The sequence below is a fragment of the Hyperolius riggenbachi genome, chromosome 5 (assembly GCF_040937935.1).
Source record: "Hyperolius riggenbachi isolate aHypRig1 chromosome 5, aHypRig1.pri, whole genome shotgun sequence".
In the NCBI taxonomy this organism is placed as follows: domain Eukaryota; kingdom Metazoa; phylum Chordata; class Amphibia; order Anura; family Hyperoliidae; genus Hyperolius; species Hyperolius riggenbachi.
This window is the reverse complement of record NC_090650.1, coordinates 20,456,220-20,482,478: the sequence shown is the minus strand read 5'-3', so window position 1 is coordinate 20,482,478 and position 26,259 is coordinate 20,456,220. Positions and strand designations below refer to the sequence as shown.

General features: G+C 45.0%; 1 protein-coding gene across 16 annotated transcripts in view; it reads right to left on the bottom strand.

Moving 5' to 3' along the window:
- Positions 1-26,259, bottom strand: part of OBSCN (obscurin, cytoskeletal calmodulin and titin-interacting RhoGEF) — a 511,999-nt gene that overhangs the window by 212,486 nt on the left and 273,254 nt on the right. For 12 of the 16 annotated variants that reach the window (XM_068235137.1, XM_068235144.1, XM_068235148.1 and 9 more), the window contains 6 exons: positions 23,728-24,000; positions 23,161-23,448; positions 16,956-17,225; positions 13,669-15,021; positions 10,422-10,700; positions 857-932 (listed from right to left, as the gene is read on the bottom strand). In XM_068235137.1, coding sequence (XP_068091238.1) covers positions 857-932; positions 10,422-10,700; positions 13,669-15,021; positions 16,956-17,225; positions 23,161-23,448; positions 23,728-24,000 — 2,539 coding nt within the window. The remainder of the gene's footprint in view (positions 1-856; positions 933-10,421; positions 10,701-13,668; positions 15,022-16,955; positions 17,226-23,160; positions 23,449-23,727; positions 24,001-26,259) is intronic. The other 4 variants (XM_068235145.1, XM_068235149.1, XM_068235143.1 and 1 more) reach the window with 3 other exon arrangements.

The following is a 26,259-nucleotide window of genomic DNA, read 5'->3' as shown; positions in this document are numbered from 1 at the left end:
GTGCTTCGTCTCTGGTTCACTTTAAAGGGAACCTGAGGTGAGAGGGGTATCGAGGTTGACATGTTTATTTCCCTTCAAATAATGCACTTTGTCTTGCTGTCCTGCTGATCCCCTGCCTCTAATGCGTTAAGCCAGGGGTGTCAAACTCAAATACAAAGTGGGCCAAAATTGTACACTGGGACCAAGTCGCGGGCCAACCTCAACGTCTACTGGCCACCTTTCTCCCTTGTAAAGTTCCCAGGTGTATAATGATCCCCTTCCTCCCCTATACAGTTCCCTGGTGTCTAGTGATCTTCCTTCCCCTATACAGTTTCCTAGTTTTTAGTGCTTTCCCCCTACGTCCCCCATATGGCTTCCCTGGTGTTCTGGGGTTTCTCCTCCAATATAGCTTCCCTGGTGGTCTAGAGTGGGCCAAACATAATGCAGAGTGGGGAAACCACTTGGGGACAAATTGAATGGCTCTGAGGGCCAGATTTGGCTCGCAGGCTGGAGTTTGAAATGTATGCTTTAAGCCATACATGCATGCCATACATGCATGCAGATCAGAAGTCTATGGCAAATGTGACGAAATTAACTGCATGCTTGTTTAGACCCTACTGACCAGAAAGATCATCAGGGCTGCCAGGCAAATGGTATTGTTTAAAAGGAAATAAATATGGCAGCTTCCATAGGGCTCACACCTCAGGTTTCTTACGGCTTCATCCAGATTTACCTACCATCCTGGGAAAATGGTCTTAAATATTAGAGTTAATTTTAGGAATAAAGTAATTTATTGGGAAATATTCTTACAAAAACACTCCAAAAATGGAGCACTCCTTCTAGGTGTTAGTGCATAGCTTCTTGTTGCAGGCCTTACCTGGACATATATCCCTGGGCGCTGAAGTACGAGGAGGTTTCTGTTGCCTCAGCTGTATCGTAGTCAGAACTGGTCACTAAAAGGTGTAAATACAGAAAGAAAGTATTGTTATAATTATACAATATAACAGTTAAAGGCCAGGGTGTGGCGCCAGAACTGTTTGTTAGCTTGTTTCTAACAACCTGGAGACTGCTATTTTTACAATGCTGTTTATATCCCTTTAGCCTGGTCTCTGGCACGCCCCTTTGTAGGCTTGTGGAGCTTAGCAGAGCGTGATGATGTCACCATGTTACCCCTCCCCTGGACCTTTGGAGAGGCACAAATGCATAATTGGGGACTATGTTGTACAACATTTTTTGAAGCACTGGAGGTGAGATATTAAAAAAGTGTTTAAAACGAGGTTGATCCTCAATTAGGATGTTAAAAACTCCAAAATACCCCTTTATAAGTTCACAATATCAGCAGTACATTTGGGCGCCTTATAGGTGCTTACGTTAAAGGACTTACGAGGCCAAAATGTCTAAAAAAAGCAAAGTACCTGTAAGCTGTTTAAATGCACGGAGGACGCCGCACTGTAGCGTGGATCGGAGGGGTTGGCCGTAGAGCTGCGCAGCCGCACTCGCGGCCAGGCGGACTGCGCAGCCGCGGCCAATGGAAGCGGCCATATTGAGAGCGGCACGAGAGCCCGACCCGGCCTGGGGGGTCGGGGTCGGCGCGGGGGGCGATCTCAGGAAGGGGACCCGGCGGAACTGCACGGAGGGCGCGGACGGCGTCCTCCGTGCATTTAAACAGCTTACAGGTACTTTGCTTTTTTAGACATTTTGGCCTCGTAAGTCCTTTAATTAAAATATGGGCTCCCTAAATTCCTTACCGTCTTATTTTTTTTTTCCTTTAAAATGATGAGGTGCAGTAATTGGGGGTTTCTTGTGGTGGTGGTGGGGTGTTAGGGTTAGGCATTGTGGGGAGAGAGGGCGTAAGGTTAGGTTTAGGCATTGGTGGGGGGTTGGTTAGGATTAGGTATAGCTTGGAAGATTGGTTAGGGTTAGTCATCGTTGAGGGAGGCAGTTAGGCATTGGTGGGGGAATTGTTTAGGGCTAGGCATCAGTGGGGAAGGGGACAGTTAGGGTTGGGCATCAGTGGGAGGATTGGTTAGACAAATAGACAACATACAGATAAATAACATTTATACTGCGCTTTCCTCCTGGTGGACTCAATGCGCCAGAGCTGCAGCCATTAGGGCATGCTCAGTAGGCAGTAACAGTGTTAGGAAGTCTAGCCCAAGGACTCCCTACTCTATAGGTGCTGATTTACTGCACAGGAAGAGCCGAGATTCAAACCCAGCTTTCCTGTGTTAGAGGCAGAGCCCTTAACCAGTACACTATCCAACCAGCTAGGCTGGATGCTAGACATCGTTGGAGGGGTGGGGTGGCAGTTTGGGTTAGGCATCAGAAGAGCTCTGTATGAAAATAAGGTTTAGCAATAGTAAAATACTGGTAACATTTATCAATATTTTACTATGGGAAAGACCAGAGTACAATAGTAGACTATTAGTAGTTTTACTCATATTCTACTAGAGGCTTTTTCCGAGGTCCAAACCATTCTTTGTCTTTACAGAGCCTCCTGCAAGCTGGAGAAACTACGAGAGTGCTCAGAATTTTATCAGGTTGTTCCGTTGTCTATTCTTGGCACATTTCTGCACTAGATGGCACGGTTCTGTGTGCCGTCCGCTGTGAGCCCTTCTCTGAAGAGTTGACGCCACAGTCTACCTGCAGCCAGTTCTATTTGGAAGTGTACAAGCGCTGCAACTAGAAATAATCTTTACAAGGGCGTCATGCCAGGAGGGACGAAGCTGAGAGCTTTAAGGAGGCCCCAAGTGCCGAACTACAACAGCATCTATTTTTTCACACCACTAAGCGATCTAGTCTTGTCCTAATCATCAACTACTCTGCTTTGATTTCTGGTGACAGCCGGCGATGTGACTTTCGAGAGATGAAATCATTCATGCAGTTTCGAAGTTTTGTTGCTTGTGTAACGCAGAGCAAAGAGACAGCTCAGATGTCAGCCCCGGGCATCATGGGAATAACACAATCCGCCAGAGGTTCTAACCGAGGGCTCTTTACGCACGGCGGGCTCCTATGTCTCTCCCAGGGGCCTCTAAAGAAGAGCCCCTAACACATACCTATGACAGGCAAATTGATTTTTTTGGACCAACTTGTAAATTAATTTTTGACCCTATCCTGTTTCAAGAGACTGGCATGTCACAATAGACCCGGTGACTGTTGTTGAAGACAGATAATACAGGACACAGAATGTTGCTTGGACAGAAAACACAAAGTGACTGCTGCTGTAATAGAGGGGGCAGACAGAGCACTGCTGTGATACAGGAGACGGAGAGAATTCTGCTTGGACATGGAACGCAGAGTGACTGCTGCTGTAATAGAGGGGGGCAGACAGAGCACTGCTGTGATACAGGAGACGGAGAGAATGCTGCTTGAACATGGAATGCAGAGTGACTGCTGCTGTAATAGAGGGGGGCAGGAAGAGCACTGCTGTGATACAGGAGACGGAGAGAATGCTGCTTGGACATGGAACACAGAGTGACTGCTCCTGTAATAGAGGGGGGCAGACAGAGCACTGCTGTGATACAGGAGACGGAGAGAATGCTGCTTGGACATGGAACGCAGAGTGACTGCTGCTGTAATAGAGGGGGGCAGGCAGAGCACTGCTGTGATACAGGAGACGGAGAGAATGCTGCTTGGACATGGAACGCAGAGTGACTGCTGCTGTAATAGAGGGGGCAGGCAGAGCACTGCTGTGATACAGGAGACGGAGAGAATTCTGCTTGGACATGGAACGCAGAGTGACTGCTGCTGTAATAGAGGGGGGCAGGCAGAGCACTGCTGTGATACAGGAGACGGAGAGAATGCTGCTTGGACATGGAACGCAGAGTGACTGCTGCTGTAATAGAGGGGGCAGGCAGAGCACTGCTGTGATACAGGAGACGGGGAGAATGCTGCTTGGACATGGAACGCAGAGTGACTGCTGCTGTAATAGAGGGGGGCAGACAGAGCACTGCTGTGACACAGGAGATGGAGAGAATGCTGCTTGGACAGAAAACACAAAGTGACTGCTGCTGTAATAGAGGGGGGCAGACAGAGCACTGCTGTGATAAAGGAGACGGAGAGAATGCTGCTTGGACAGAAAACACAGAGTGACTGCTGCTGTAATAGAGGGGGCAGGCAGAGCACTGCTGTGATACAGGAGATGGAGAGAATGCTGCTTGGACATAGAACGCAGAGTGACTGCTGCTGTAATAGAGGGGGCAGACAGAGCACTGCTGTGATACAGGAGACGGAGAGAATGCTGCTTGGACATGGAACGCAGAGTGACTGCTGCTGTAATAGAGGGGGCAGACAGAGCACTGCTGTGATACAGGAGACGGAGAGAATGCTGCTTGGACATGGAACGCAGAGTGACTGCTGCTGTAATAGAGGGGGCAGACAGAGCACTGCTGTGATACAGGAGACGGAGAGAATGCTGCTTGAACATGGAACGCAGAGTGACCGCTGCTGTAATAGAGGGGGGCAGGAAGAGCACTGCTGTGACACAGGAGATGGAGAGAATGCTGATTGGACATGGAACGCAGAGTGACTGCTGCTGTAATAGAGGGGGCAGGCAGAGCACTGCTGTGATACAGGAGAGGGAGAGAATGCTGCTTGGACAGAGAACACAGAGTGACTCCACACTAGCACCCCCCCCCCCACTCTGCTGTCTACCTCTTGAACTCTCTCCACGCCAAGGTCCATGGGACAGAAATTAGCATGTGATCCCCAAGAGGTGTATTAGACAAGTCCCATCTAATCCCCCCCCCAATCCTCTCCCAAAAAAACTGTTTTTTTAGGCCTACAAAGCTGAGCAGAGCAGTTAGTAGCACAAACCTTTTCCAACCCCTGAACCATGCCAATGATCCTTTTATGAAACACGGTGACTTGAACTGCCAGATGCCCTGTCTATGCCCGGACACATCTTCTCTAGCCAGTCAGGGCTGTTTCTGGCCTTTCTGTCACCCCAGGCAAGAAGTCCTGTGTCACCCAGCAGAAGCAGATAATTAAACACCTGTGGCAGGTGGGATTCCTTTTTGGGGTGGGCTCTATTGGGGGGATAATCAAATACCCGTGGGAGGTGGGGCTCCGTTTGGGCATAGGCAGTGGCGTAGCTAGAGATCATGGGGCCCGATAGCAAAACTTTCATGGGGCCCTTAGATGTAGGCACTCTTAAAGTGAAGCCAGACTAAAAATCTACTCAGTAGCACTGAAAAGGCTTGGTGTTCCTTTAACAAATTCACAACATCGGAACTTTGTTTTTCTTACCCAAGCCTCATTTTTAGCTGCACAGAAGCTAAGCTCCGCCCCATCAAAGAAAACTGCCCAGGCATTTTCCCCCTGATGCTGTGCAAAGCATTATGGGATTTCTGATGTTGTTGTCCTTGTTGCCTAGCAGCTGGGAGGGGTGATCAGGACACAGGACAGTGGAACTGTGTCTCATGCTTTCTGTCGCCTTCTTTCAACCAAAGAAAATGGCTGCCCTCATGAAATCACAAACATTTGCCTGTTCTTTTAAAACAGGGTGGGTAAGAGATTATATTACCTATCTATTTAATTAACATAACTAATGTAACTTAATGACAGTATGTTTATTTAGGATTAAGTTCCTCTTTAAGCAATGCCATCTGCCCCTACCCTATGGATAGGAGTTGATCGAGCAATTTACATTCTTATGCAATAAACACTGCACATAGTTCATGGGCAATGAGACAAAGTCAGAGGGTGAAGAAAGTTAATGGTGAAAATTTTAGTAACCACTGGGCCCCCTCTATTACAGGGCCCTATAGCAACTGCTATGGCTACTGCTATGCATAGGGCTCCATTTGGGGTGGGGCTTTCGTTCGGGGAGGGGCTTAATCCATGGGCTTGCCGCCCCCCCAGGACCAATGGCACTACATGGTCCTGTACAACAGTAGACATATGTTTCTATAGCTCGCAGCTTTTTTTCTTTGGCTCTTTTACTAACCAGTCTGCGGTAAACGCTTCAGACGCTTACAGGAAATGTGCCAAAGCTATACAGGGAACGCATCTGGTGAATGTTCAGGTTTTTTGTTAACTCTAAGTAGATAGACTGAAGTTCACCTGAGGATATCTCTGCAACACTCGAGCAGCAGCACCGTAGTGGCAATCTAGTTTGCTCACAAATTTCACCCATCTGCTGCATTAATTTACCATTTTTTTTCAAAGTTTAGGGGTGTATCCATGTTTTGAAATTTTAATAGATCATGCTCTAGCAATATGCTGTGTGTGAGCGCCCTCTAAAGGTGACTTGTATGTACTACAATACTACTGCAAAGGTAGAATGGAACACCGTACTAAGAACCAGTGGCGTAGCTAAGGAGCTATGAGCTCTGATGCTAGTTTTACATCCCCCCCCCCCCCCCCCCTCGCGCTCTATACATGACAATTGATACGACGCACCAAAACCTGCCAAAGACAACACAGTGTCAGAGGTGCAGGACAGGGATGGGGAACAGCTTGTTAATGATCACTACTATTCAAAGCATCTATAATAGTGATCATTACCAGCACAGGACCAATAAAGAGTTATTACTGCAGTTGAGGGATGGCCTTATGGGGCCCCTCTGGCCCAAGTGCGGTCAAGACCTCTGCAACCCCTATTGCTACGCCACTGCTAAGAACTTTAAGGTGGCCATACAATGGTCGATTTGCCATCAGATTCGACCAACAGATAGATCCCTCTCTGATCGAATCTGATCAGAGAGGGATCGTATGGCTACCTTTACTGCAAACAGATTGTGAATCGATTTCAGCATGAAACAGATCACAATCTGTGTAGCTGCCGCTGCTGCTGACCTCCCCCCCCCCCCCCCCGCCTCATACATTACCTGTTCCGGCCGGCGCAAGTCCCCGCTGTCTTCATCTCCGCTCCGCTCACTGAACTTCCTGTCCAGGGGAAATTTAAACAGTAGAGGGCGCTCTACTGTTTAAACTTCCTGCCGGGACAGGAAGTTCTGTGTAGCTCTGGAGCACGAAGCGGAGAAGAAACGGTCTGGAGCCCGAAGCGGAGAAGAAGACCAGGGGACTCTCGCCGGCTGGAGCAGGTAATGTATTACCGCTGTATTGCGTTGGTCGTCGGGCATTCAAACGCCGCTAACGACACACTCCCGACCCGCCGGCGACCGAGAAAAATCTTCCGCACGGATGGGTCGACGGGAATCGACGGGGAACGATCGATTTCGGACAGAAATCGATCGTTCTGTCAGCGGTGTGTGCGGCGATTTCACAGCCGTTTCGATCACTGTGATCGAAATGGCTGTATATCGGCGGGAAAATCGTTAGGTGTATGGGCCCCTTATGACTTTAAAGGGCTAGACTACAAAGAGATATAAAGAACAGTTATCAAAGCTTTTAATTAAAGTTGCAAACAAAAGTCTTTAAACGTTTAACCAATTGATTTTGTGTAATCCTGCGTAAATTTGCATAATTTTGTGCGGACTTTAGAGGTGAATAGCAAAGTCCCCATACATGCTATTGTCACTAAAATTGCTGCGTATGTTACGGAGAATAGTGGGTACAAGTCAAAACATTTTTTCAAAAAGACCTTGTTGTTTTTTTAGAAAATCGATTTCAAAAATTCAAAGGGAAAATGTTGTTTTGAACTAAGGAAAATGACAGTTTAAAAACCATTTTTAGCATTTTTAAAATCTATTTTCTCAAAAACTACAAGTTCTTTTGGAAAACTTTTTTTTAACTTGTAACCACTATTCTCCTTAAAGTGAATGGGAACCGCATTTAAAAAAAATGACACAGATACTTACCCAAGGAGAGGGAAGGCTCTGGGTCATATACTATAGAGCCTTCCTGCTCCTTTCCTGGTCCCCTCGTTCCAGTGCTGGCTCGCCCGGTAGTAGTATTTGACTAAATTAGACAAATACTGCTTTACCCGGCCGAAGGAGGCTTCAGAAGTCTTCAGGGAGCCTGAGTGCTCCTGAAGAAGGGCGGCCCTGTACTGCGCCTGCGCAAGCACGCTCTCTTGCACGCTCACGCCTGTGCAGTATGGAGCCACACGTCTTCAGGAGGACACAGCTCCCGAAGACTTCCAAATACCCTTTCGTGGGGGTTTGAAACGAGGGGAGGGGGAGGAGCCAGCACAGGATAGAGAGCACCAAGAGAGGAGACGGAAGGCTCTATACGATCCAGAGCCTTCCCTCTCCTTAGGTAAGTATTTGCTTCTTTTTTAAAAATATGCAGTTCCCATTCACTTTAACATGTAGCAATTTTGGTGACAATAGCATGTATGGGGGTGTAAGATCTGGCAGATCTTTCGTCTTCCTTCAGTCCTTATACCCCAATCTAATGCCACGCTCTTCACCTATACGCCAAGCCCCCGCGTGAACAGGAGACCAGTACGCCTACCCGACTACGGTGACCCCGCAGGACTTCAGCTTGCAAGGTATAGAGACTGAGGCCGGGAAGACAAGAGTACTACCAGAGCCCACTAAACAAGATACACATTACTGGATGATATCAGGAAATTGTGCTGGATGCACGTGTTGAGGAGACAACACAGGTCACAGCAGGAGCAGTAGACTAGTGAAAGGGAGTAAGGTTGCTCAGAGCGACAGCAGCTCTGAGCTTTCCGATAACTGCCACAGTAAACAAAACAAATGGTTGCCCGGAGCAAACGCAGCTCTGAGCTTCTGTTGTCCGCCACACTGAATAAGACAAGGACAGACAAACAGACAGAAAGGAATGTTTGCCAATCTAATCACTACCACAGCGATGGCAAACATCCACACAAACAAGACAGAACAAGAAAGAGCGAAAATAGCAACCGCTGCTATAGTCATGTCCACAGGATCAGATTTAGCAGGAGCGCTAGCCAATCACTACTGCAGTGAAAGCTGTGTCCAAGCTAGCAGGACTGAAAGGACTTTACTGTTTGCCCATGCAGGAACAGCAACCATCCTCAAGGAAGCAGGACAAGGTAAATGCAATAGAGACATGAGACCCAGCAAACAGCCATGGCAAAGGTGAACGCTATGATAGGCAAAGTGTCAAGGGCAAAAGAGGCTTTTATATGGACATCACCCAATCAGTACAAGTATGCAAATTCCAACACAGCTGAATGGTAATCATTCAATCCAGTGTTTCTCTGATTGAAGACTGCAGGCTGATTGCAGATTGAAGACAAAAGTATGCTTTCTTAAAACAGAAAGTATTTGCAATAATTCAGGTTGGAGTGATCTCCGAAATGTCTCCCAGTGCATCACTGCTGAAATATGCAAAGTATCCACTGTTGTCCCTGCAAGCCAGCCACACCTCCAGTTCCTGACACATCATTGCATTCCAGTGGATCTGGAGGTGTGGCTAGCTTGCAGGGACAACAATGGATAATTTGCATATTCAACAGTGATGCATTGTGGGAAACGTCTCGGAGCTCACTCCAACCTGAATTATCGCAAATACTTTCTGTTTTAAGAAAGCAAACTTTTGTTTTCCGTAGCATTTTAGTAAGAAGGCTTTTTGGTCCATTGTAGACCCTTACACACTCCTAGAAATTCTGGTTCTCCGTGAGCTTGCTGGGTTCTCTGTAACTCTAATTGCAGATAGAAAGGACACTCATTTCAAATGCATGCAATATTATGCAGCAACATGCATGTAGGGAATTCAGAGCTGTCTGGCTGCAGTTCAACTGGATTCATGACAGCATCCTGAGCTGCTCTGAACTGTAGAGTGATTGCAGATGGCAATGATACTCATTGCGAATGCAATCAAAACTAAACAACCGAATGCAAGCAGAGAAATCAGAACTTCCTGGTTGCAGTTCCACTGCAACTGACAGGATATGCTACAGCAGAGATCGTGGCGAGGGGCTTTGCTATTCACCGCCAAAGTCGGCACAAAATTACACAAAAATTATGCAAAATTGTGAATGATTACCCAAAATCAATTGAATTTACAAATAAAAATTAGGCATGGACGTAATTAGCTGATTATGATCATCACTATTCTGTGTAGGTGGAGATATAAGGCAAATTGTTAAACACTATCAGATGCAGAGGCGTCTGAGCCATCAGGCAGGTATCAATTCTTGCCTAGAGCGGCAGGAGGAGAGAAGGGCGCTGCTGCACTGAGTAGTGAGAGAAGAAATGCCTCTCAGCTCACTCAGGTATCAGTTTACACAGCAACAGCAGCAGAAGCGCCTGACTCGACACATAACTGATTTACTGACTGATTCATTCATTTCCTTCAGCTCAATGATTCAAAGAACCACAGTAATGAATGAGTCAGTGAGAGAAGGCACTCATCCTAGTCAGTACAGCATCAGCTCCTGAGTCCTGAGATTCATTCAGTCCCTCTCTCTCTGCTACTGGTAACTCTGTACAGAGAAATCAAAAGGCTTTTTGTCATTTGAGCGAGATATCTGATCAGGACCAGGGTACCATTTAAAAAAAATAGAACTATCTATAAAGCATAAGTAGTGTGTCACTTACTGTCGACTCTCAGCTCTGCCTTGGTAGATGCCACGCCCATCCTGTTTTCGGCTAGACATCGGTAGACACCCATGTCCGGAGGCACAACAGCAGTTATAATGAGCTGGTGGCAGCCCTCCTGGTCCTCGTTGATCATATAATGGTCATCCTCTTCTATCACCCTCCCATCTTTAAACCAGCGCACTGTCGGCATCGGCTTGCCAATCACGACACAGTCAAAGCTTACCGGGTAGCCATCTTGGACCTCCTGGTTTTGGAGCTCAGTGATAAATATAGGGGCTTTAAAAGGAACAAAATAATTCTGATATAATTAAATGAACTTAGGGGGGAATACACATTGTTTTATGAATTTAAAGTTGAACTCTAGGCATTCTTACACACATTTATAGGTAGCTATCTCCTGTAACAGAAATAAATTCTAAAATTTGTATATATTCTCTCGCTACTTCTAGTACATTAAATCTCAGCTACTACCTCAGGTCAAGTGATCCTTTCTGATAGTAGCATTATTAAACATATGCAAATTAGCACTACTGGGAGCAACTCAGAGACATGTCTAGACCTGTCAAAATACAAAGCAAATCTGCCCAGAATACAGATGGGTGGGGCCAGACTGCACTCTACCACTATAGGGCCAGATTTATCGAGAGTGTCTGAGACAAAATATTAGTAGGTTTTTAGAAATCCGTGCAGAACTGTCTCAGACATCCTAAGAAATCACTAGATAGTGCAGATTCATTCTTAAACTGTAGGGAATAGAAGGAGCTAGGAAGGTCTCTCAGCCAGTGCAGTGTGTGAGGGGAATTGCTGTTGCTGAGGTAACCAACACACCTGCTGTCAGCAGGCTCTGAGTGAGGGGGGAGGAGCCCTTCACAAATCACATCTAGCCTTATCTGTAGAACTGCTAATGAGCAATTCTTAAAGAGACTCTGTAACATGAAAAACATCCCCTGGGGGGTACTCACCTCGGGTGGGGGAAGCCTCGGGATCCTAATGAGGCTTCCCACGCCGTCCTCTGTCCCACGGGGGTCTCGCCGCAGCCCTCCGAACAGCCGGCGACTGTGCCGACTGTCAGTTCAATATTTACCTTTGCTGGCTCCAGCGGGGGCGCTGTGGCGACTTTCGGCACGGAAATAGACGGAAATACCCGATCTCCGTCGGGTCCGCTCTACTGCGCAGGCGCTGGAAACTTGCGCCTGCGCAGTAGAGCAGACCCGACGGCGATCGGGTATTTCCGCCTACTTCGGCGCCGACAGCCATCAGAGCGCCTGCGCAGGAGCCAGGAAGGTAAATATTGCGTCACCGCTGTACGGAGGGCTACAGCGAGACCCCCGAGGGACGCAGGACGGCGTGGGAAGCCTCATTAGGATCCTGAGGCTTCCCCCACCCGAGGTGAGTACCCCTCAGGGGCCGTTTTGTCGTTACAGTTTCTCTTTAATCTGCAGCAGTTAAGGAATGGATTTGCACTTTTCTTAACTGTAGTGTAGCTCTAGAAATCCACGCTAAACTGCCGCTATTACATAGGCTTTGGGAAGTTTCTTACTATCATGCAGAACAGTTCTTCTGCTGGTTAGAACAGTTTTAGAAGAAAAAACTGTCGATAATGCTTTGATAAATCTGGCCCTCAGAGAAGAACAGTGTCAGCTAGAGGAAGCACAAGCTTGCAGAGCTGTTTATCACCTGTTTATTTTACAAAAATATTCGGACTGAGGAATTAAAAGGAGCTTAATGACCAGGTTTGGGCAGAAACAAGCAAAGTATAAAATTACTCTCTGTTTTCATCAACAGTAATTTGTACAAGTTATTAATTTAATTAAGATTTTCCCCATGTCCACCTTGTCTACACCACCAGACTTCTGACACCGGTAATTAACAGGTGATGAATTTACAACAGTGGTGCCGTTGGTACAGAAAAGAGTTAAGGTGGTCATACATCTATTGATTTGGCAGCTGATCAACTATCCGATTCGATAATTATTATCGAATTGAATGAAAATCGGTGCTGCCAAGTGCATGTCCGATAGACGATGCAACCAATTTCAGGCCGAGCATGTCGATTGGATATGCTGTAAGATGTTGGGTTGTCATGGTTGATCGGGGCGCAGCAAAGTTGGGACGAGCACGGTCCCCCTTATGTCAAATGCGCCCCCCAGTGCGCTATACTTTACCCGTACATGTCCGCTGCTGGCTCCAGGCTGTCTCCATACACGCACCTCACGTTGTTGCCAGCGTACACGTGGGTGTGTGATATCACACATGTGCCCACGTTACCCCGGAAACCACGTGTGGTGCGTTTATGGATGGAGCCCGGAGCCAGTGCTGGAGATGGACAGGTATAGTGCACCGGACAGGGGGGCACATTTGACATCAGGGGGGAAAGCTTTGGGCCAGTGAGGCGGTGGATTCTGCGTCACAAGTTTGATTTCTGATCAATTTCCGCTTGAAATTGATCAGGAATCGGCCTGCGGTGTATGTAGGCAGCCGACAGATCTCTCTCTAATCAGATGAAAGAAAAAAATGTGGCAGAGCTCTGAATTCTACCCCCGTTCTACTAAAGAATATTGTGTTTCTATTTATACTTTTGCCATCCATTGTTAAAGATGTTCTTCACTTTCTAATCACTGGCACAACAAGTAATGAGAAAATATCTTTACAGTGAACCTCCAGACTAAAAATCTACTCAGCAGCATTGAAAAGGCCTGGTGTTTCTTTAACAGTTTCACAGCATCAGAACTTTGTTTTTCTTACCGAAGCCTCATTTTTAGCTGCACAGAAGAAAGCTGCCCGGGCATTTTTACCCTGATCCTGTGCAAAGCATGATGGGATTTCTGATGTTGTTTGTTCTCCTTCTGCTGTTTTGTTGCAATTTTTTTTATTTTATTTTGAATTTGAGATTTGAAGCCTAGCGTGTGCAGCTGGGAGGGGGTGATCAGGACACAGGACAGTTGAAACTGTGTCTCATGCTCCCTGTCACCTCCTTTCAACCAAAAAGATTGCTGCCCCCATGAAAAAGATGCCTGCCCCCATGAAATCACAAACATTTGCCTGTTCCTTTAAAACAGGGTGAGTAAGAGATTATATTACCTATTTATTTTAATTAACATAGCTAATGTAATTTAATGACAGTATGTTTGTTTAGGCTGAAGTTCCCCTTTAAAAAGAAACAGATGCAAATCTCAGGCATATGTTCTAGCTCTTTTTATAAACTATATAACCCTGCCCCAAAAAAGATGATAATCGTACTGACCTGTGTCTGATGTCATTAAAGTCATCTGCTGCTTGGCCTGGAGTCGCTGCTGCTCTGTGGTTCCTGTCTCCACCTTCATTATTCGTAATTCGATCTTTTTCGGACCATGGTCAAGAATGTCAATCTTAACCGGGATGCCCATGGCAGAAAACATTTCTCTGAACCTGGTGGCAGCCACTGTAGCTTCAGTCATGATTTCAAATTTGATGTAGATGTATTTGTCATCTTCCCGATAGGTTTGGTGGTCAATAGGTGGCATTTCGCCTTCATCGGCACTTACAAAAAGCTCCTCTTCCACGTCGGACATTTCAAGAGAAGATTTTGATTTAAAGATTTTGTGTAGTCTCCTTCCTGCTTTTCTGAAGGCATCATCTAGCTCACTTCCAGAGGAACTCTCCGTGTCGCTATCTGTACTAGATGATTTTGCCGGAATGTGAATTGGCTTATGTGGGACATCTTGAACACCTCCACCCACTACCAACTTTGCGCTGTGGGACACCGTTCCGAATTTGCTTAAAGCTTCACATGTATAGGTTCCAGTGTCTTGAAGTTCTACAGCAGTAATAATTAAAGAGCAGGTACCATCACTGTAGTTGTCAATATGATAATGACGCCCATCTGAAAGCTCCTTGCCGTCTTTCAGCCAACGAGCAATAATGTCACTCTTGCTGATTGACACACACTCGAGATGAACAGTTCCACCTGGCTCTACGGACATGTCTTTGAAGGTCTCTGCAAATAAGGGGCATTCTTGTTGCTTGATCACCTTTCGAGCCTTGTATCCCTTGAAGGCAGCTTGAATTTTTGTAGCTGCTTTCTCCAGTTCCGGATCATCATCATCAATCATTTCTGGTGAAAAAGGCTCTTCCTCTGGCTTTTTAATCTCCTTAACTTCAGGAGCTGTTGTTGTTTCGAAGTGTTTGAAGAATTTTTTGGTAGATATGGTCTGTATTTTAGATCCATACGTGAGGGAGGACTGGCCAGCTTTTTTGAGATAGGATACCAGAGATGGTGTCCCAGCTCGGGACTCATCATCTGAGCTTGTAAGGGAGAAATCAGCTTCACTGTTTTTTGTAACGTCTTCAGACGTATAGCCTGAAAAATCAGCTTCTTTTTTCAGCTTGTGCTTATCATCTTCTTCTGGGACTTCACAGATGGAATCTAAGGTAGGTTCTTTGCTCATTCTCCTCTTTTTGGCCAATGCTTCCCACAGTAAGTGGAGGTCACCTTCTTCTGCAGCTTCAGGTGGCAAACTTGGCTGTGAGCTATCTTCTTCTCCAACTCCAAGGCCAGATTGCTTTTGGGCAACACCAAAAATCTCCTGGAGTGTTATCAGCTCTGTAATAGTACGAACTAGAGAAAAAACAAATTAAAACCAAAGGATGAAAGTCAACTATGAAAGAAGAAATGCCCTCAACCAAAACGACTATGAAAGCTATGGACCAGTAGTTACAGACAGGCAAGAGAACTATACATAATTATGGAACTTTTTTAAAGTAAGTGTAATACTCCTGCCACAACCTCCAAAACCTTACTTTTTTTGCCAAAAAATGCCAAATTAGTAATATATAGTATCAGTAGGATTACATTTAGGGGTGATAACGTTTTTAATTATTCATGCAAAATATGAAAGATTAAACTTGCTAAATTTGATATGTTAGGTCTCCTCTGCAGTTGTGGTAATGCACCTGCAAACTACTATTATTAAAGTGTACCTGAAGTGACATGTTACATGATGAGATAAACAAATACACCTATAGTACTAGCCCTACTAAGAAATCTTCTAAAGTCCCTTTCTGTTTTCCTGTACAGCAAGAGTTAAGAAAATTGAGTTGGTATTTATGCAAAAGAGTTTAACAGCTTGTTGAATTCAATCCAGTTTCCTGAATAATGGATAGAAGCCAAAATGTGAGAAAACGCGGAAAAGCCGCCGCGTGCGCTCAGAGTAAGGCGGCTGTTTCCGCGTCCAACGCGTCAGTCTGCACGCGTGGGCCTACATCTGCTAGTATGGCCGAACGCGGAGAAACCGCCGCATGCCTTGATAGCGGTGCGGCGGTTTCCGCGTCCAGCGCGGTGGGTGGTACGCAAGACATGTCTGGTGTGGCTGGGATGGATAGTCCACACAGGTTCAGAAGCACGCGCGCGCGCGCACGCTGAGAGGCAGAACTTTTATGACAGCCAGAAGGGAGTCAGCTGACCAAGCCGGTCAGCTGACGATTGTACCAGTTCCCATTGGTCCAGCACTTAGGGGAGGCGCTGGAGAACGCTGGGCTATATATACTGGGTGCTGGTCATTCGCTGGTTGTCTGCCGTTGCGATCACTACGTGGAAGCACTCAGACCTTATTGTCAGAATCTGTGTTATCATTCTGTTATACTTCAGACTAGTCCCAGGGTGTTGATGATCAAGGACCTCACACCCAAAGATTGATTAGGAATCTGTGTTATCATTCTGTTATACTTCAGACTAGTCCCAGGGTGTTGATGATCAAGGACCTCACACCCAAAGATTAGGAACCTGTGTTATCATTCTGTTATACTTCAGACTAGTTCCAGGGTGTTGATGATCACGGAGCCCACACCCAAGACTAGGCATTGTTTATTATCTGTTATGACCTTCTGCTTTCCTGACCACTCTTCTGTTCACTGATTTGGTACTTCGCTATATCTGATACTCTGTTGCCAAACCCTGCTTGCCTTAGGATTACCGAATCAGCCTCCTGTCTTTGTACTTTGTATGTCCGTGTGTTGCCGACCTGGCTTGTCCGACCTTGAGAGCTATCTCCTCAGTTAAGAGATAGTTCACAGGCCAGTCAGTGACATCCTCCTTTTGGTGTCACTCACGCTCTGGTCCTTCCCTCTCCCAATCTGACTCCTCCCTGCGGGAGAGTCTCAGGCTGCTGGAAGGTACTTGCTCCAGCAGTACTCCTTACTGCCTTTGTACCTGTCCTCCTGATATTGTTCTCAAAGTATTACTGTTGCACCAAACACTCATCTCTCAGGTGTTCAGAGGTTAGTAATATATCTGATTATTGGTGATACTGCAGATCGTCAATAATCAGGTATATATCTGTATTCTTGGTGATACTGCAGATCACCAATAATCAGACCCTCTCTGTGTTACACCGATCGTTACACAAAAGAGATGAGAAACAGTGAGATAAGGATTCTAATGAGGCTTTACTGCAGGAAAGTTCAAAAGGGTCATTAGTTTTGTATACCTTTTTAGTCAAGATTAACTTTCTTTATTCAACCAACCCCAATCTCACCAAAATGAAAGCAACTTACTTTCTAATGAAACCGTTGCAGAACTTTGAACACCAGATGAGGTCACACAGATATATGTGCCCTGGTCAGCTGCACAGACGTTATGAATGATGAGGATCTGCTTTCCTCCTTCAGAAATAAACTCAAATTTCTTTCCTGGATGGAGAAGCTCATCGTCCTTCATCCAGGTGACCTCCCGTGACTCCTTAGAGAATTCACACTCCAGATGAAGATCCTCTCCCTCTCTGGCAGTTTTGTCTTCCAGTTGTTGCTTTATTGAGACTGGATGCTCTGCAATAGAGCCAAACCAGTTAGGAAACGTGTAATGTAGTTATTGCAAATACTTTTCATAAAAAGGTTCACCATGCGTATTGTATATTTTTTAAGAGTAGAAGACAGAAAAGACTGAATACAAGGTGGAATGCCAGCCAAGCTTTTATTTTGTATTTAGACTGGGAAGAGTTAAAACCACTGTCGGATTGTTATAGCTGTCAGAATTCTGAAGATTTCCCATGACTTCCTGTCATGTGACCACTGTGTCACTCGGGGCAGGATATGAGTGAAAGAGTGACAATGCCAGTGATGACAATGCCAGTGATAAAATAACTTTTACAGCAGAGTCTCGGTTATCATGCGCCAACAGGTATTGACTGATGCCGTATAAGTGTGTTTTCTGGTTACATGAGACTCAATGTTAAAAATAGGCCTAGCTGGTATTGTACTATACCCCATTCTATACACAGTACATACAATGCGCTCAGTATTAAATGTTAAAATATAGTAACTGATAGTATATTAACCTGGGGTGGGGCCTGGACCACAGTCTTTAAGTGCAGCAGGGCCTACAAAAAGCCAAGGAATTTGGACTTCACCACTGTGAGCACTGCTGGCGAATTGTTCAGATTGGTTGAGACTTATGGTTAGCGGAGTTCCAGATAACTAGGACTCTACTGTATATTGACCATTTAAGAAATTAATTCATAGAGGTCCTCACAGCTTCATACTGAGATGCTTAAAAGGACATACAATTAAAAAAAACTGTAGGGCAAGACAGTCCACTGTTTCAGGCTCCGACCTTTTTTCAAGACGCCTAGTTCTGCGGAAAAATACACACACACACACACACACACACACACACACACACACACACACACACACACACACACACACACACACACACACACACTACACTACACTGTACACATACACACACACACGCCACACACACACACACACACACACACACACACACACACACACACACACACCACACACACACACCACACCACACACACACACACACACACATCACACACACACCACACACACACACCACACACACACACACACACACACACACACAGCACACACTCACACACTGTACACACACACTCACACACCCACACACACACACGCAATATGTACCAATCAGGATCAAGTAGTAAATGAGTGGACCTGATGGGAGACTGCTACTCAATCAGCAGAGGTGTCCACATACCCCCTCCTATTGGTCGGCAGAGTAGCAAAACAGAAACATGAACATAGCACAATAAAACCTCACCATCTATGCCCAATTTGCCTTACCATTCAAGGGAGGTGAAAGTCCACTGGCCGCATAAACAGCAGAATGTCTATAATAAACCGATCGTTCAGATGCAGTCTCTCCCCACTGGTAAACAAAAGTAGGCCTGCCCACCAGCCAATAACTGGTACATATGGTGTGTGTGTGTGTGTGTGTGTGTGTGTGTGTGTGTGTGTGTGTGTGTGTGTGTGTGTGTGTGTGTGTGTGTGTGTGTGTGTGTGTGTGTGTGTGTGTGTGTGTGTGTGTGTGTGTGTGTGTTTTTCCTCAGAACTGGGCAACTTGAAAAAAAGTGGGAGCCTGAAACAGTGGACTGTCTTGCCCTACAGTTCTTTTTAATTGTATGTCCTTTTAAGCATCTAATAAACTAAGATTAATATTGAAGGTCCTCTATGCATTAATCTCTTGTGAAGATTCTGAGATACCCGGGATATGTGGCCTGCACGCTTCACCTGTTTTTTGTGGAATAGGTCAGAAAGTGCGGTCTCACTGCTATTGACTATTTAAGGACAGCTGACATACCTACCAAGAAAAACCTGACATTAGTGCTAACTCTACCCCATGCTATCTAAAACTATGGCTGGAGTTCTCATTTACTATAGCTTTTTGAATAAGTTAGAAATCAACCCAATACTTCTCTAGAGTTGGTAACACTTACCTCCTGTTATAGCAATATCAGGCTTATAAACATGGATACTAAATTGTATGCAACACAAGTTCTGACCCAGGTCAATCAATACTAACTTGACATATTGCTCAGCACTGAACACAACACAGGCAGGGCATGCATTGTCCAAGGTTGAATCGAGCACAAAGCTAAGGATCATTGAGTATAGATACCCTTTCTTCTCTCTCGTAGTATTATTACCAAGACATAAAAAGCCAAGAAGCCACCCACAAGACCAAACCTCTGCTGAAAAAAACATCACAAAGTGAAGTTGTAAAAACAATGTTAGGATTTAAGAAGCATGTTTAGAACATGCTCTCCTAAACCACCCTTTTTGTGTCAGAATTGAGATTTTGCTGAACTTCAGGTCATGCTCAACTTGAGCAGATCTTTACCAGATGTCTGCGGACACTGGCATGGAGAAGTCACAGTTTGTATGGATGATGCTCTCTTGAGAGGAGACCTTAGAAGATTGGCTCACAGAAGGCTGTTATGTGAGAAGCTTGAAGGAAACTCTGCTCGTGGTTATAGGCCTCAATTCACTAAGCTTTATCAAACACTTTATCAAACGTTTGATGATTTACCTCACAGGTAAAATCTAATTTTGAATTCACTAAGGTGTTATACTGTAGATTTATTGAACGTTTTACGTTAAAACATTAAATAAATATATAACACCTTAGTGAATTCAAAATTAGATTTTACCGATGAGGTAAATTATCAAACGTTTAATAAAGTGTTTGATAAAGCTTAGTGAATCGAGTCCTAAATAGTCAGGATTAAAGCTCAACTCTAGGAAAACATTTAATTTTAGTTTTAAATAGTCTGGCTACACAATGTGGACATAAATGCCAGCATTTCCTATCCATTCATCCTCCATGGCTTTAATATAAATCTTGGTGGTCCTATGGGGAAAAAATGAGGTACAAAATAAGGGACCACAGTAAAGACTTGACTTAAGTTCTAACTCTTCCCCACCAAAAGATCTATTTGTTGTTTCTCTATGATTGCTGGAGAAATGTACCTATGTACTTCCTGTCAGGGCAGAAAGCAGGAAGAAAATCTCAAAGATGGGGCCCATGACAGGAGTAAAATACCAAAAGAGCTTCTAACCCCTTTCCATGCAACCTAAAACCAAAAATAAATATTTTCCTGGAGTTGTGCTTTAAATAAATCTTTTCTAATCTTTCAGAAAAGGTTCGGGTGGAGCTTAAAGTTAAAGCAAACCTGTGTGGTTGCTATTTTACGATTGATCAATGAGTGACTTCAGTGCAATTCTTTTTTGCTCTGAATTGTCTTTTTTCTTATGGAGTAAGACTCAGGCCAGCCCCCTTCTTTGGTCATATGTATGTCATATCAGTGAACCCCAGTTTTTAACTTAAATTAGAACAGTTTTTCTTTTAAGCACTGCAGCCCTGGGCCTGTGTGTGGGAAGCATTTGTGCTTTTTACCAAAGCAACTCATCATATTTTTGTGTCACAGCTGCAAATCATCAGTGAAAAAATTACAACATGGAGAGTTTTTTCAGGGGAACCAAAAGTCATTCTCGCATACACTGAGGATGAAAAACTCAGGGCACAGATCCGCAGACTTCCTGTTCAACTGTAACAGATTGTAACTATGAATCAAAAAAACTACAAACCACAAATAAGAAAACGAATAGCATGGCATTTTATCAACCATTACATCTATACATCCATACAGGTTGTTAAGCAAAATGTTGGCACCATTTTGTTTTAACCTGTTGCCCTTTACGTTAATGAAATTTTTTTTTCATACATTCTCTAGATCAACGGTGAAAGGCGCTGCTTCAGAAATATATCCATGTCACAAAATAGACCAGTTATTTCCAGGGACATATCTGGGTATTATAGCCCCTATGGCAAATACTGAAATTGTGCCTCTATCGTCCCCTAGTTATTAGAATTAAGTCGCCATGTGCCTCCCAATTATATACATAGTCACATGATTCCAAATAAAATAATCAAATATTTCCATGCCTCCAGATAAAATAATCAAGTAGTCACATGCCTCCAGATAATTCAACAAGTACACATGCCCCCCAACAAAATATTAAGCACAAGAATCCAGATAAATTAATTAAGTAGTCAGGTGCCTCACGATAAACAAAATAAATAGCCAGATGCATCAAGATTGAATAATTAAATAGCCAAGTCACCCTTTATACATAAATTAAGTATACATGTTCCCCAGATAACACAAATAATCTCAATGACAGGGAGGCATGGGGGCAGGCATTGTGGTGCAGCACAGGGGCAGGCATGGGGTGGAGCATAGTGGCAAGCATGGCGCCCATGGTGCTATGGTCGCCCATGGCATGAGCCATGCCTACACCCTTCTAGATACGCCACTGGTTATTTCCTCCCTTCTGTATAAATCCTCAATCCATCCATACTGTAAAAGAACTTGTTTATCTAGTGAGCCAAAAATTAGGATGTTCTTGCAGAAACATGAAGTTTGAGTAGGCCGGCACGTCTCCCAGCTCCCATACTTCTTCCACAGAGGAAAGGTCATAGTTGAGTTTCAGTTTTTGCATTTTTTACAATCTCAGCACATATACTTCCCCTGCAGCCCTCCAAACACCCACCAAATAGCAAGGAGGAAACAAGCTTAAAACCAACATTGCCTACAAGCCGCCATGCAAGTTCAAATCAGAATATTTAGTTTAAGTTCATATTTGCAGAATATATCAGCAACCTATCAGATATTTTCTACCATGGTTTAATTTTGGTTGCTATGTTTTAATGCAAATTTGAACTTAAACACGTGTTAGGCTGTGTGAAGGTAGACAGTTCCAAATCTCCTTGGTGTATCGGCGATTAGTTCTATAACCAATTTAGAACTGTTGCTGTCCTTAGCCCTAGTGACACTCATTGCTTATTATATCGAGGGAGTTTTGTTTCCCTCTTCTGGCAATTCAACGTACAGCTATGATTCTTGAGTGGTTTAAGAGCCAGCAACTCAAGGAAGATACTGTGGGCCCGATCCAATTCACTTTTTCTCAAAAGTTTTCTCCTGGGAAATAATTTTTCATCTTCTTTTCCACCTCCCTGGCAGTATAATTATTTCCAGATTTTAGGGTCTAAAAGTGGTGCAATTTTTTTGCACCCTTTTAGACTCGAAAACCAGGAGAAAAACTATCATACTACATAGAGAATTTGCGGCAGCCCTGTACCTACTCAACTCCATGGGATCCAGAGCTGCAATTCAACCTCAGTCCTCTGGGTGGTGTAACCCCATAGTGAGATTGCCAGATGACAAACGACGATTTTTACCCGAGGGATCCAGTGCCTACGAGGACCAGAAGGAGAACGGCTGCCAGCGCCTGGAGCCCGGGGGGAGGTGAGTTGAAATGCCCCCTGGGCTCAAGGCTCCGCATAGACCTACTAGCGACAACCATGAGTCAGGCTTGGTATTACCGCTCCTGGCTTCTTTCCACCCCGAGCATAACTCGGGGCTACCACCAGGAAGGTTAAAATAACTTTTCAACATTCTGCAATTTAAAAAAGTAACAAAAAGTAGGAGACAAAGTTCTGTCAAAAATATGTTCTTGCTTGCTGGTATGCTGGTAGCTCAAAACACATTTTATTGATAAGGCGTAAAAAGATCACCTATGAGAAAAAAAGTGAATTGGATTGGGCCCTGTATGTTTGGAATGTCCATCTTCACATACCCTTATGAAGGAATCTCCATATTTCTTTTAACACACAGTGGTCACAAGACCAGGTAATTGAGAAGCTCCTAAACACTACTTAAAATAAGGCATGGCCCCAATGAAAGCAACATAGAAAGATTCATGTAGCCAAACAGCGGATGACTTATAAGAAGGAGGATGTACATTCTAATGCATCTTCAGCTTTTTCGGCCAAAAAAAGGCATCAATTAATCAAAGGAAGCCATGCGAGTCAACGTCTACACAGCTTTGTGAAGCTCAACGGTGCGAGGCTACAGGCTCTCACCTAGCTGGACCGTTTGAGGTAAGTGAACCGGTTCCCCAACACCAAATTTGTTTATGGAGGAAATGCGAAAACGGTAAGGTTCGCCCGGTTTGAGGTTTTGCACAACATACTCCATGCTTTGAATGATTTCCATGTTGCACTGCTGCCAGTCACCACCCTGCGATTTCATCTCCACATTGTATCCAATGATCGGGGAGCCACCATCGCTCAGGGGTGTGAACCATGACAGAGTCACGGACCGGCTGGTCTTACTTAAGATTTCCGGCTCTTCTGGGGGATCAGGAAGGGCTGAAGGCACAACATACACCCATTAAGATACATTTTCAAGGAAGACATTATCTCAATTAAATGGACTATGCTTTATGAAGTTGAAAGACCAAAACATTGACAAGGAGTAATGATGGTAACACTTCAAAACAAGGATGTAAGATGACTTCCAGGATAGAAATTGTTCTTCATAAAATGAATGGAAGATGACTTTTAGCAAGCTTAGAGGAAATAATTATACTTTAAGCTGTTGCACATAACTTAGTTCTCTGATAAGGAGCAAGGCGGCTTAGGACTTACCCAGAATGGCCAACTTGGCTGATGCAACTACATCTCTCGAAGCAAAAGCCACTTCTCCGGAGTGAAAGGGTTGGGCATCTTTGAGAATTAGCCTGTACTGGCTGCCATCCACTTGCATTGACCAGTATTCATCTGGCTGGATAGGCAATCCGTTAAAATACCAAGCAACTTCATTTACTGGCACAGCTTCACTTAGCACGCACGTAAATGTTGCCTTTCCACCGAGCATGACCTCAGTGTCAGCCGGAGGTGTGAGAACTTCCAGCCGCCAACCTGGAGTCAAACACATACATGCTAGTATTCCCAACCTCAATGAGAAGCAAGTCAAATGTGCCTGTTGTGTGAATTTAAAGTGTGTATGTGGCCATGTTACCTCTGCTTCTGAAGCTGAGCATAGTGTATAGAACCCAAATGATTTATATCCATATAATAATATGAAGACGACAATGCCCTCTGGTGACCCTGCCTACCCTCTGCAGATCCTGTCAGATGTGGGAAGGTGGGGGGATACATATTACAACACCACCTGTTGAAGTGATGCCGATAGGGAAAATATCAGTAATGCAACATTACCAATATTTTACTCCTCCTTCTAATGCCTAACACTAACCTTCCCTCCTAATCCCTAACACTAATCCCCCTCCTAATGCCTAACACTAACCTTCCCTCCTAATACCTAACACTAACCCCCCTCCTAATGTCTAACACTAACCTCCCTGCTAATGTCCGACACTAGCCCTCCTCCGAATGCCTAACACTAACCTCCCCTTCTAATGCCTAACACTAACCCCACTGTTAATGCCTAACACTAACCCCCTCCTAATGCCTTACACTAACCTCCACCTAATTCCCGACACTAACCTCCCTCCTAATGCCTAACAGTAACCTTCCCTCCTAATGCCTAACAGTAATCTCCCTCCTAATGCCTAACACTAATCTCCCTTCTAATGCCTAACACTAACCTCCCTCCTAATGCCTAACACTAACCCCCCCCCCATGCCTAGCACTAACCTCCCCTCCTAATGCCTAACACTAACCCCCTCCTAATGCCTAACACTAACCTCCTCCTAATGCCCGACACTAACCTCCTCCTAATGCCTGACACTAACCTCCTCCTAATGCCCGACACTAACCCCCCTCCTAATGCCCAACACTAACCCCTCTCCTAATGCCCAACACTTACCTACCATCCTAATGCCTAACACTAACCTCCCCTCCTAATACCTAACACTAACCCCCCTCCTAATGCCTAACACTAACCCTCTCTCCTACCGCCTAACAATAACCCCTCTCCTCATCCCCAACTCTATCCTCCTCCTAACGTGTCTATGCAAAAAGGCACAAAGAAAAATTGGCACAAAATAGTAGTAATAGAAATTTGGTAATTTTACAGATATTCTATTATCCGCTATGGTTTCTTCTGGTTGAGCTTGATGGATGGATGGATGGATGGACGTCTTTTTTCAACCAAACTAATTATGCTATAGTAGAATATCAGTAACTAGTTTCCAATATTCTACTTTGCCCCTCTGTAACCCAGGTATCAATCAACCCCTGCCCTATATATGCCTTACGAGAACCCTCCCCCTAACACAAACCACTTCCCACCAACTCCCCCAAATTCCCCCGGCGTTGCTTGTACCCAAATAGTCTGTTTCACCTCCTAACACTAAACCCTCCTCCAAAGCAGCTCTTAGGAATTATGTATTTTTTGTAAAAACGTGCCTAAGCTGTGACACCTACATTACCTTACATCACAAAATATGGACATATCTTCCCCTAGTCCTGTTCATGTTTTGTGACATCTGTAAATAGGAGTGTATGTTATGAAGAGTACCTAAGGAAACATTGCACATCATTCTTTCCTTGTGTGCAAGATGTTCTGTAGTGTTTATCATTCGCTGTTAACTTGTTGATACCTTTTTTTTTAAAGTAGCCCAGTAGTGAGAAAGATAAAGTAGTCACCATTTTATTTTCTTTAAAAAAAATGGCAGTTGTCTCTCTGTCCCGTTGCTGTTCTGTTTCTGACACTTAACGACACAGAACCAGTATGCAGCTCACATCCTTTAAGTAATGTGAGCTCATCCTAGGAAACAGGGGCGTAACAACGGGGGCTGCAGCCCCTGCAATCGCAGGGGGGCCCGGGGCTCCCCTGGAGCCGGCTCAGGACCATTTTGGGGGGCAGGAGGGGTCGCAGCATGAGGAGAGAGCATCGGTGGGGAGGGAGGACACTACCACCCCTCCCTCACCTCGGGCTCTTCCCTCAGCACGCTCCCCTCCTGCAATTATCATTGGCAGCGAGCGTCAGCAGGAACACATACCTCCATGCGTTCCACATTCCGGAGGTTCCGCTAAGTGTCTGACACTACTTCCTGTTTAAACAGGAAGTAGCGTGAGGCACTTATAGAACGGACCTCCGTGGTGTATGGAGGAATGTGTTCCTGCCGCCGCCTGCTGCCACTGAAATTGCACAAAGGGAGCGCACTGAGGGAAGAGAACGAGGTGAGGGAGGGGGGGACTGTCCCCCCTCCC